Source organism: Mustela nigripes, chromosome 6, assembly GCF_022355385.1.
Source record: "Mustela nigripes isolate SB6536 chromosome 6, MUSNIG.SB6536, whole genome shotgun sequence".
In the NCBI taxonomy this organism is placed as follows: domain Eukaryota; kingdom Metazoa; phylum Chordata; class Mammalia; order Carnivora; family Mustelidae; genus Mustela; species Mustela nigripes.
Window position 1 is genome coordinate 22,264,323 of NC_081562.1, and position 12,594 is coordinate 22,276,916.

Below are 12,594 nucleotides of genomic sequence, written 5' to 3' on the forward strand. Positions count from 1 at the left end.
TTTAAAAGAAATTTTAAACTACCTGTTGCTCCTAAAGTTTTGGGTTTTTTAAACATGTCTATTCTATTTAAAATTTCTTAAAAATCAGGGCACATGGGTAACTCAGTTGGTTAAGTGTCCAACTCGTGATCTCAGCTCAGGTCTTGATCTCAGAGTCCTAAGTTCAAGCCTTACATTGGGCTCCATGCTGGGCATGGACATAGACAGACATATACAGACAGACAGATATCTTGCAAATCATCCCAGAGTTAAAGACAAGGGAAAGAAAGAACCTGATGTACCAAACTAGTAAATTCTTCAGATTTAAATTTATGTACCTATTACCTAGACCAAAGGTCTTTCTCTTAAAAACAAATACCATATGATTTCACTTAAATGTAGAATCTAAAAACATATAAGCAAAAAAAAAAAAGGCAGAAACAGACCCATAAATACAGAGAACAAACGGATGGTTGCTAAAATGTGGGGAATGAGGGGGAAGGGGCAAAATGGGCAATGGGGAGTGGGAAGTACAGACTTCTGGTTATGGAATGAGTAAGTCCAGGGGATGAAAGGTACAGCATAGGGAATATAGAGAATGGTACTATAATAGTACTGCATGGTAACAGATGCTAGCTATAGTTGTGGAGTGTACAGGGTAACACAGCAGAGTTCTCAAATCACTTTGTTGTATACCTAAAACTAATGTAACATTGTATGTCAACTTTAAGTCAACTAAAAACAAAATTTAAAAAAAAAATAATAAAACACAGTATGTTCAAAAGCAAAAAAAAAAAAAGTCTTTTTCTCCTAAATTTAAAACTAAAAAATTAGGGCCTTAGAAACCTACGCAAGGAGTGCCTGGCTGGCTTCGTCAGTAGAGCATGTGACTCTTGATCTCAGGGTCTTGAGTTCAAGCCCCACTTTGGGGAAGAGTTTACTTTAAAAAAAAAAAAAAAAAAAAAAAGAAGGGGCACCTGGGTGGCTCAGTGGATTAAAGCCTCTGCCGTCAGTTCAGGTCATGATCCCAAGGTCCTGGGATCAAACCCCGAATCAGGTTCTCTGCTCAGCGGGGAGCCTGCTACCCCCTCTCTCTCTGCCTGCCTCTCTGCCTACCTGTGATCTCTGTCAGATAAATAAATAAAATCTTTAAAAAGGGGGGGGGGGGGGAGAAAACTATGCAAGAAAAATAAAACACTGTTAGCTTTACAAAGAAAGATAGAGATCAAATGACCAACTGATTTGCAAATCTCCTACTGTCACAATATGATAGTTAAATGCTTAAGTATTAATTCCACATTTCAGAAAGAATGTAAACATCTTGACTATGGGCACAAGAGGGAGCAATTTAGCCTTGAATGAGGCTTATACCTGTAATTCATTCAAAGAAACTTATTCACAGAAAAACTGCCTTTAATCAGAGAAAAATTAACCCCATCTCAATTTCACATGTGACTTTTCCTAGTAGTAATTAAAAATCTAACAGCATCTGGGGCACCTGGGTGGCTAAGTCTCTTAAGTGTCTGCCTTTGGCTCAAGTCATGATCCCAGGGTCGTGGGATCGGGCCCCACATCTCTTTAAAAAAAAAAAAAAAAGCAAAAGTATCTACTCTTGAACTAGTAGATACATTAAAGCAGATTCCAAAAACATTAATGAACTAAATATGAATGGTAAGGACTACTTAAGCAAAGTTCAAGAAGCACAAATTAAAAGACACCAAAATTTGTTAATTTAACCAAATTGGAATTTAAACTTGTTAAAGACATTCAGGATAAAGTTAATACAGATAAATAAAAATATTTATATAGTCTAAAACCAACAAGGCCTAATAGCTAGAATATAAAAGAAACTCCTAGAAAGCAATGAAAAAAAGATAGAAATCTCAATGGAAAAACAGACAAATGATACAAACAAAACTTATTAAAAAAGGAAACTCAAAAAGCTAAAAAGCTTATGAAAAAATAGTCAAACTCAAGTTAACAGAGAAATGCAAATTTTTTGGCCTGGCAAAAAATATAAAGCTAGATGAGGAAAATTATAAAGCTAGATAAGGAAATGAGGACATAGGAGGCCTCCTACTCTACTGGTGGGAATGTACAGACTAGAGAGCAATCAGATTTGATATTAGCATTTTCTACAATTTAGTGATTCTGCTTCTAGATACATAAACTCAAAAAATTCTCACTTCTGTAGAAGTTCAACCCCGCTTTACTAGGACAGCAAAGAGTTGGAGACAATCTACGTACCTATTAGCTAAGGGGAATGAATAATAAAACATGCTGGATGCATCCCACATAGGGCAGCAATCAGGTGTAACAAGTAAGATATACAGCCAGGAAGGATAACTCTTAAAAACAGCATCAAAAGAGATAGGAAATAGAAGAAAATAATTAACACTATAACAATTAGGCAAATTTAAATATCTGCCTACAAACAACAAACATTTTACAAGAAAACATATAATACACATGTGCTTATGAAGAACATACATTAAACATACTGGAAGGGGGTGCCTGTGTGCCTCAGTTGGTTAAGCGTCTGCCTTCACCTTGGGTTATGATCCCAGGGTCCTGGGACCAAGTCCTACATTGGGCTCCCTAGTCAGTGGAGAGTCTGTTCCTCCCTCTGGCTGTGCTCTTTCTATCAAATAAATAAATAAAATCTTTTTTAAAAAATTTAAAAACAAAAAATTGGAAGGAGCACCTATGGGGAGATGTGATATTGTGGTCAATATATTTGGTCATTACTGTTTGGCACACAGATATAAAACCCTTGTAATTTCTTAAATAAGAGCCATAGGGGCACCTTTTATATTTAGTTTTGTTCCCAGTTCCTGAAGTAGTTGTGGAGCTATAAAAGTGAAACTATTCATGTAACAAGCCCCTTTCAACCACACCTGAGCTTGTTAATGAAGTTATTTTTGGAAAGACTTGTTATAAGCTAAGGATGGGGACCATTGCCAGGTTGGAACTTTCAGCACCACACCCCACATCTCTCAGACCTCTGCGGAGGGAAGAGAGGATAGAAACTGAACTCAATCACCAATGGCCAATAATTTAATCAGTTGTGTCTTTGTAATGAAGCCTCCCAAAACCAGGAAACAGAGAGCCTCCGGACCGAAAGTGTGGAGAGAATGGTACACTAGAGAGGGCATGGAAGCTCTGCACCTCTTCCCATTTACTTTGCTTTCTGCATCTCTTCCACCTGGCTGTTCCTGAGTTATAGCCTTTTAAAATAAACCAGTAATGTCATAAGTGAAATGCTTTCCTGAGAAAGCTGCTCTAGCAAATCAATCAAATCCAAGGAAAGGGAATCTCCAGTCTATAGCCATTTGGTCAGATGCACATGTAACAACCTGAACTTGCTAGGGCACCTGGGTGGGTTAAGCCTCTGCCTTCGGCTCAGGTCATGATCTCAGGGTCCTGGGATTGAGCCCCGCATCGGGCTCTCTGAGCAGCAGGGAGCCTGCTTCCCCCTCTCTCTGCCTGCCTCTCTGCCTGCTTGTGATCTCTCTCTCTCTCTCTCCCCCATCAAATAAATTAATTAATTTTTTTAAAAAACCAACCTGGACTTGTGATTGGTTATCTGAAGGGGAGGGGGGCAGAAGGGCCCTTAACCTGTGGACTCTGCCACTATCTCCATGCACATAGTGTCAGAATTGAATTAAATTATAGGACACCCAACCAGTCTTAAAGTTATCGGATGTGTGGAAAACCTACACATCTACTGTCAGAAATGAAATAGTGCTGTAGTTGTATAGAGTAGACACAATGGAAAAGTATGTTTTTCCTTAGAAGAAGGAAAGGAAAATAAGGATGGGAAATTTTTAAAAGGAAATAAAAACAAGAAGAAACTAAGGCTTATACAGACCCAATACCATACTGGGTGTAAACTAAGGAATGTTTAACTCAATGCTCCATATGTAAGATATCATAGAAGTATATGAGTGATGTTAAGCACACTATGTACTGGACAACTGCTATCTTCTCAAAACAAAGTGGTTAAAAATCTATTCTGAGGGGCGCCTGAGTGGCTCAGTGGGTTAAAGCCTCTGCCTTCACCTCAGGTCATGGTCTCAAAGTCCTCGGATCAAGCCCCACATCAGGCTCTCTGCTCGGCAGGGAGACTGCTTCCCCCTCTCTCTCTGCCTGCCTCTCTGCCTACTTGTGATCTCTCTCTGTCAAATAAATAAAATCTAGGGGCGCCTGGGTGGCTCAGTGGGTTAAGCCACTGCCTTCGGCTCAGGTCATGATCTCAGAGTCCTGGGATCGAGTCCCGCATCGGGCTCTCTGCTCAGCGGAGAGCCTGCTTCCCTCTCTCTCTCTCTCTGGCTGCCTCTCCGTCTACTTGTGATTTCTCTCTGTCAAATTAATAAATAAAATCTTTAAAAAAAAAAAATAATAAAATAAATAAATAAATAAATAAATAAAATCTATTCTGAGACCACAATGTATATAATATGACTCCTGGGGAATTATTCCATAAGTCGTTGGTCATTTTAACCCCCAAAACTGAAAACTCACCCTAATAATCTAGAGTTATTTAAACTGATTGAGGGGCACACTTTTAATCTTTAAATTAGTGTGCTACAATTTTTTTTTTTTAAGATTTTATTTATTTGACAGAGAGAGATCACAAGTAGGCAGAGAGGCAGGCAGAGAGAGAGAGGGAAGCAGGCTCCCCGCTGAGCAGGGAGCCCGATGTGGGGCTTGATCCCAGGACCCTGACATCACGACCCGGGGCAAAGGCAGAGGCCCAACCCACCGAACCACCCAGGTGCCCCAGTGTGCTACAATTTTTAAAAGGAAATTCATAATACTAAAAGGAACATCCATTTTTTCACACTAAAAGAACTTAATCGTCTTTATCCTGAAACACCCTTGGTGATCAACTTTGTAGTAGAATAAATGAGTGAGTGAGTGAATGAGTAAGTCTTCAAATAAATCCTTAGCCCTAAGACTTGCATGACTTGCACAAAACCTAATGACAAAGGGGAAAGTGGGCATATTTCTGACCAAAGTATGATCAATAGCGCTAAGGGCTGTGAAGTACAAACTAAAGCCCAGGTGAGTCCAACAGATGTGCCCTAATCTCCATCCTTCTAAACCTCTTAGAGGCTTATGATTTATTCCAATATTTTGTCATCTCATCATAAACTCTCTTTACTGCCTGTTCTATATTGTAAAGAAAAAAGTTATTAACAACTAGAAGTCAGGACCAATCTTTAAATACTCCTTGAAGTCACTAATGAATAGAGGCAACCAAAGACTGATGAAGGCGTGTAACTATTCCCAGTGAATACCCTGGGAACCCAACAGATTCACTAAGGTCACCTGCCAGATGTCCTAAATGCTCTTCTACACAGTATGCCCTTTCCTATTCCAGTGACTACCCAGTACCTTCCCACCTTCCCTACTCTCCCATCCCTGCCTAGTCCACCTGGCAAACTTCTATCTTTCCTCCAAACTCCAGTTAAAATGTCATGTCATTCAGGAAGCCTGTCCTGTCCATCCTCTTCCCCATGAGAGAGAATTTTTTTTTCTTCCTTTGCTATAATTGTACCATATACTTGTTTCTACTGTTCAATTTATCACATATAATCTGTTTACATATTTGTCTCTCCTTTTTTTTTTTAAATGAAGCATGCCCTTTCCAGGGAGTTTTTTGTTGTTTTAACTTTTTTTTAATTTTATTTATTTGCCAGAGAGAGAGAGAGAGAGAACAAGCACAAGCAGAGGTAGGAGCAGAGGGAAAAGCAGGCTCCATGCTGAGCAAGAGCCTGCTGTGAGACGATCCCAGGATCCTAGCATTATGATCTGAGCTAAAGGCAGATGCTTGACTAACTGAGTCACCCAGGTGCCGCTGGTATCTCCCACTTGACTATGAACAAATTTCTTAGATGCACAGACTGGGCCTTCTTTTTTTGTCAAGCTCCACAATAGTCTCTCAAACATTTAATGAATACATGAATACCTGAAGCAGAAAAAGAGTCATTAGATGTCGAATGAATCTGTAAGCCTATCAGCAGGAGCACCTGGCTGGCTCAATCTGTAGAGCATGAGACTCTTGATCTTGGGGTTGTCAGTCTGAGCCCTATACTGAGTGTAGAGATTACTAAATAAATAAATAAACAAATAAATGTTTATCCTCAAAAACCCGTCAGATGCCATAGTCAACTCCCATTTTCTTCTTTTTCTTGGGGATTACACATAAGGTAGACAAGTTACTAAAGATTTTTATTTTTAAAGATAAGCAACTGAAAAAACTAATTACAGAAATGGAATTAGTATATTTTTTTAAGATTTTATTTATTTATTTGATAGACAGAGATTGCAAATGGACAGAGAGACAGAGGAGGAAGCAGGCTCACGCTGAGCAGAGAGCCGGATGCGGGGCTTGATCCCAGGACCCTGGGATCATGACCTGAGCCAAAGGCAGAGGCTCTAACCCACTGAGCCACCCAGGCGCTCCTGGAATTAGTATTTTAATACACGATGTCAAATACATGGGAGAATCACTCACTAGGAGAATCATTAAGGGAACTGGGTTTCCAAAAACCTTTCTCTACAGCACTCAACTAACTGGAGAGTGTTAAGTCCAGTACTTCCTGAAAAGAAGGAATATAAGCTAGACAACCTTTGAAGATCCTTTTCAACTCTACAATACCCTCCAATTACTAAGATACAAGGGAACTAGCTTCAACCCAGTGATAATAAGTACCATCTGATAATATATGAATTTATTAGCCTGGTTAGCCAAGCCTCCTTGTGACAGGTACAAAATAAATTCCAAATTTAATCATGCCTGGGGTAGGCAGATTAACAGCCCCCGGAAGATGTTCACATCCTAATCCACAGAACTTGTAATTATGTCACCTTACATGACAAAAAGGACTTTGCAGATGCAATTAAATTAAGGATTTGGGATGAGATTATCCTGGATCATCCAAGGGATCCTAGAAGAGAGAGGCAAAAGGTGAGAGTCAGAGAAAGAGATTTGATGACAAAAGTAAAGATCAGAAAGAGAGAAAAAGATCTGAAGACACTATTATATACCACTGGCTTGAAAATGAAAGAAGGAACCGTAAGTCCAGGAATGCAGGCACCTCTAGAAGCTGGAGAACACAAGGAAAAGGATTTTCCCTAGAGCCTCCAAAAGAACTCAGCCCTGCTGACACCCTGACTTTAGCCCAGTAAGAACTACTTCAGACTTCTGACTTTCAGAACTGTCCAATAATAAATTCGTGTTGTTTTACGCCCCCAAATTTTTGGCAATTTGTTACAGCAGCAATAGGAAACTAGTATCATGCCTAAAGAATCTCTCTTCAGACACCAACACATGGTAAACAAACTTACCATCTAAGAAAAAATGATCTCGAACAGATTCTGCAGCTAAAACAGATTTCCCACAACCTGCCATTCCATATATGACGACCCATCCTGGTTCACCATTCAGTTTGAACAGGTTCTGCTGAATTGCATTCACCAGCTTCTTCCTGGTAACAAAAACCACCGGCCTCTGTGGCACTCCACCTTCACATAGGACTGTCTTCACTGAAATCCAAAACGAAACAAGTATGAATGAATAGAACTCTGAAATGGTTACTCAAGTTATACCATAAAACCAAAAGAAAGCAAGGTTGAGCCTTTATCCTCAAAACTCCCAAGAGAAGAAAACGTGGCTAGCATACTAACCTTAACATTCTTATTTAGCAGAACAAAAACATATATTTCTCAAAATGACGGACAATGCAAAGCTCCATCTATATCTGCCCTTACACAACCTATTCCTCTCTGACTACCCAATCTCTTTTTCTCATACTGAAGACTAGAAAGGACGGTGTAAAGGAAATGTGGAATTTTTTTCAAGAACACGATTTCTAAACATTCTTATTCTTTCCTATGCATGAACTCAATACACACAGAATTGGAGAAGAGCTTAAAGGCCTAAAAACTGTCTTTTTAATATCTAAAAGTGCCCAGTAGACAGCTCACTGGGCACGAAGAAAAATGTGCAGTTAACATGGGTGCAAAGAAAAACCTGAATTGGAAAACAGAACTATAGTTTTTTTCACATGCATTTTCAGTGAACTAATCATAATGTGTCTCTTCAACAGACTTCATTTACAGTAAGACAAACTGTAGCAATGCAGTCACTGTGATAGTAATGTAATAGAAGAAATCACGGATACAAACCATATGAAGTTATGCCACCAACTGAATCTTTGCCACCACTGGAAGAAGAGATGACAGGAATCCCACTTTGAAGAAGGGCAGCAAGATCTTTATACCCTTCATGTATTAGAGCATTGTAGAATGATATGTAGGAATAATTATCTTTTTTAAGTATCATTTTAATTAACAGAGCTGCTCGCTGCTGTTGAGTGGGCTAAAAAAATAAATAAGTAGTTTAGCATACTACAAAGAATATGTTGGTAACATAAACTAGTGGAGAACAGTGCAAGTTCTGAAATAAATGTAAGAAAATATTTTAAACTCAAATAATTATGTCATACATTTTTAAATAAAAATTAGAAAGAAAAAAAAATTTTATAGCACAGACTTCCACAGAGGGCTTCACCTCATTTTTTACTTTTTCCTCCTCCGATACTGTTAAAACTCCATCATTAATCATACGATCCATGATGTAGGATGTTTTGATGTCCTTTTCCAGGGCTTCTCTATGTTGAAGCAAACAGTTTCGAGCTTTTGCGTCCATCCTCCCTCAAATTTTTTGATGACCGGTCAACCATGAGCTTTGGGCAAAAATCACAATATTTGTCAGGGCAATAAAGATATGAAAAGATGTGTAACCTCACTGGTAATAAGAAATAAAGAAAATAAGACCTTTTTGCAAAGATTTTTAGAAACAGATAAAACCCAGGCTTTCAAAGGTGTAAGAAAATGAGTATTCATGTGCCCTGCTTGAAAAGAGTATAAAATGGATGCAACTTTTCTGGAAAGCAATATAATAAGATATAAAACCATTTCAAGTGAGTATTCTCTCTAACCCAGAAATCCCACTTCTAGAAATTTACCTCAACAAGACATTCACATATGTATGCAAAAATATCCACAGGGGTCCCTCGGTGGCTCAGTCAGTTCGGCATGTGACTCTTGATCTCAGGGTGTAAGGTCAAACCCCACACTGTGCCTGGAGCCTACTTTAAAAAAAAAAAAAAAAAGAGTTAACGGAGAATGTTTAGGTGAGGGGGAAAAAAGATGAAAACAAAACAAAAATTAAAAAAACAAGCAAACATGAAAACAACCTACATGCCCATCTTTCTGAATATGGATTAAAAAAATTAGAGCATGTATATAAAATAGAGTATTATACAGCCATTTAAAATAAGACCCTTCTCCATGTACTGACATGGAAAGATGTTCACTACACACTGCTAATTTAAAAAAATCAGAAATGTGATTCCATATACAGCACAAATCATGCATTAGCATCATATAAATACATAGGGAGACATTAGGAAGTCTACTCAACATAACATACTTGGGGTTACTTCTAAGTAGCAAGATTTGGGGGTTTTTATATCGTTTCTATAGTCTTAATTTTTTTCAATTTACATTTCATATTTATAATATTTTTTAAAGATTTTTATTTATTTACTTGAGAGAGAACATGAGAGAGGAGAGGGTCAAAAGGAGCAGTAGACTCCCCACTGAGCAGAGAGCCTGATGCAGGACTCTATCCTGGGACTCCGGGACTATGACCCAAGCCAAAGGCAGTTGCCCGACCAACAGGGCCACCCAGGTGCCCACTTTTTTTATAATTTGTAAATTGCTCTTATGTCTTAAAATGCACAACCTTCTTTAGGTAACTAAAAACACTTTTGTATCTTCTTTTTAAGATTTTTATAAATAACAATCATACTGAAATCCTAATGTTTAGAAACTTGTCTTTACCCAATATAAGACTAAACAGAGCATTGTTCTCACTCAAGGTGAGTGTCAGCTCTAGGTCTTCATCTGTAAACACATTTCTCAAATGCTTACTCCATTAATGTTTCAGCTGAGCTGCTAAGTATGAAAAAGCAGCAGAAAATACTCACTGATGTCATTCCTCAGATTAAGAGGATACAAAGAGAGGCACCCGGGGGGTTCAGAGTCAACTGAGTGTCTAACTTTTTTTTTTTTTTTTAAGATTTTATTTATTTGACAGAGAGAGAGATCACAAGTAGGCAGAGAGGCAGGCAGAGAGAGAGGAGGAAGCAGGCTCCCTGCTGAGCAGAGAGCCCAATGAGGGGCTCAATTCCAGGACCCTGGGATCATGACCTGAGCTGAGGCAGAGCTTAACCTACTGAGCCACCCAGGCGCCCCTGAGCATATGACTCTTGATTTTGACTCAGGTCATGATCTCAGGGTCGTGAGACTGATGGAGCCCTGTATCAGGCGCCATGCTGAGCATGGAACCTGTGTAAGATTCTCTCTCTCCCCCTCAGGGCACCTGGGTAACGAAGTCCATTAAGTAACCACCTCAGGTCCTGATCAAAGCATTGTGAGATCCAGTCCCGGGTCTGGCTCCACACTTGGGGAGTTTGTTTCTTAAGTTTCTCTCTCCTTCAGTTCTTCCCCCGACATGAAGTATTTATCCTACTCTCTCGTTCTGTCTCACATAAATAAATAAATCTTAAAAAAAAAAAAAAAAAAGAGTTCTCAAGAGTTCTCCCTCTCCCTCTGCCCTCCCTCCCAACCCTACTCTAAGAAGTTTCTACCAGCTTTATTTCAAATACAATGCAAAATTTTCCATGGGTATAAAACCCAATCCGAATATTTGCAGGTTTTTAAAAACATTAACAGAACTCTACCCAATGTAGTCAGTGTCTAAACGTGTTCAGTAATTTATTCATTTAATAAACATTTGAGCCCCTCCTCTGTGCCAGGCCCTGAAGTCTACAGAGAAGATTAAATCATATCCCTGAAGGAATTCATAATCTAGTGGGAGAGAAAAATTTGAAGAGATAATTAGAATGTGATGTCCTAAGTGCAAAAATATGGATAAGCACAAATAATTTAGAGTGTACAAAAGAAGAGGGATAATCATTAAGTTTCAACAATGACCATATACTTGTGGCACTTGCAAACATGGGAAAATATTGTCTATACTTGTCAAGGTTCACCAAATGCCCAGTACTAGCATGAAACTGAAGGATAAAAGAAAAAGTTATGATCAGAATCAAGGCTACGGTATTTTTCAAACGTTACTAACGTTCTACGACCTCAACTGAAACAAAACATTCCTTAATCATTAGTTAATTTTTTAGGGTGTATCAAATTGCTAAACAGACACCTCTGACAACCTGAAACTAATCTCCAATTTTCCCCAGCCCTATTAAAACCAAATATGTACATTTTAAATACGTTTTTAAACTCTGAACAAATCCTAATATTACGAACAAATTCTCAGCGTCCCACGTCCTGTAACCACATCAAAAGATAAAACTCAAACTCTTCAAAGATGTGATATAGAGAGTAAAGAGAATTTCATCCAGGGAAACCGTAACAGTTGGCTGCTTCCTCTTTCTGTAGTTTATCTTCCTGGTACAGGAGCAGGATGGTTCTCAACTATTCCCTGTCCCAGAATTCTGAGTCCCTGAAATCGGCTACTGAACCTCCAGAGAACCCAGCTCCGACAGAAAAGCGAGGCGCCAACTTACCCAAACCTGTGCACAACGGTCTTATTGGGAAAGACAGCCCTGCAAGGACAGACAGACTGGGAAGTCCAGGTGGGGGTGGGGGGGCGCGGCTGGGGAGGTAAGCAAAGGGGGCTTCCTAAAGAGAACGCAGGGATCGGCGCGAGGCCCCGGGGCAATTCCGGGCCTCCCAGGTGCCCCTCCAGAGCCTTCTCAGTCCGGGGCGCCTCAAGACCCCCGGAAACCTCTGACCCGCGGAGAGGCAGACGTCACCCCCACTGACCCACCACACAGTCCCGGGCCGCCGAGGTGAGGCCGGGTCTGAGGCCCGCCCTTCGTGGACCCCACCCCAGGCACAAAGGGAGGAGGGCACTCGAGCTGCCTCTCGCTCTTTCCTTCCAGCGGCAGCTGCACCCCGGCCGAAGTCCGGCGCCACTCCGGACTCCGCCTCGACTTCAGGTCCTGGCAGGTCGCTGACGGCCCAGACGTCTCACCTTTGGCTTCCTCGCCCCTTCCGTCCAGGAATAAAAGAACCAGCGTCCACTGGAAACCTCCTCCTCCCCGCCCCAGAACCGCGGAGCAGTCAAAACGCACCGGGCCCGCCTAGCCAGGACAGCGCGCGCCCGCGCACGCAAATATACACACCCCGAGCCGCCGAGAAGCGGCCGCCGCCGCGCGCGCTCCCTCCGCCGCCAGTGCCCGCGCGCGCCATGGCGGGGGCGTGGCTAAGCCACGGGGGCGCGCCTCCTTACGAGGACCGGGGACCTAGGCGGCGGCGCGCTCCACGTGGCGCGCTCTACGCCTCCCAGCGCCGCGCGCGCCGGGAAGCCACGATTTCATCAGTTTGCGGCATTAATGGAAAGGGGAAGGAGGCTCGTCAGGTTCCTCTGCTGAAGGAACTAGAGGGTGGGCGGTTGAGGTACGCGGTGAAGCAGTGAGAACGGCCGGGACGGGAGAGGGGCAAGTTTGT

The 12,594-nt window shown here is 41.0% G+C and overlaps 1 protein-coding gene across 4 annotated transcripts in view; it reads right to left on the reverse strand.

Moving 5' to 3' along the window:
* Positions 1–12,330, reverse strand: part of APAF1 (apoptotic peptidase activating factor 1) — a 90,366-nt gene extending 78,036 nt beyond the window's left edge. Inside the window, exons 1-5 of one of the 4 annotated variants that reach the window (XM_059402290.1) lie at positions 12,119–12,263; positions 9,018–9,143; positions 8,561–8,735; positions 8,176–8,368; positions 7,336–7,533 (exon numbers count right to left, since the gene is read on the reverse strand). In XM_059402290.1, the coding sequence (XP_059258273.1) occupies positions 7,336–7,533; positions 8,176–8,368; positions 8,561–8,698 (529 nt within the window). In that variant the 5' untranslated portion in view covers positions 8,699–8,735; positions 9,018–9,143; positions 12,119–12,263. The other 3 variants (XM_059402292.1, XM_059402296.1, XM_059402291.1) reach the window with 3 other exon arrangements.
* Positions 12,331–12,594: the final 264 nt, after the last annotated feature.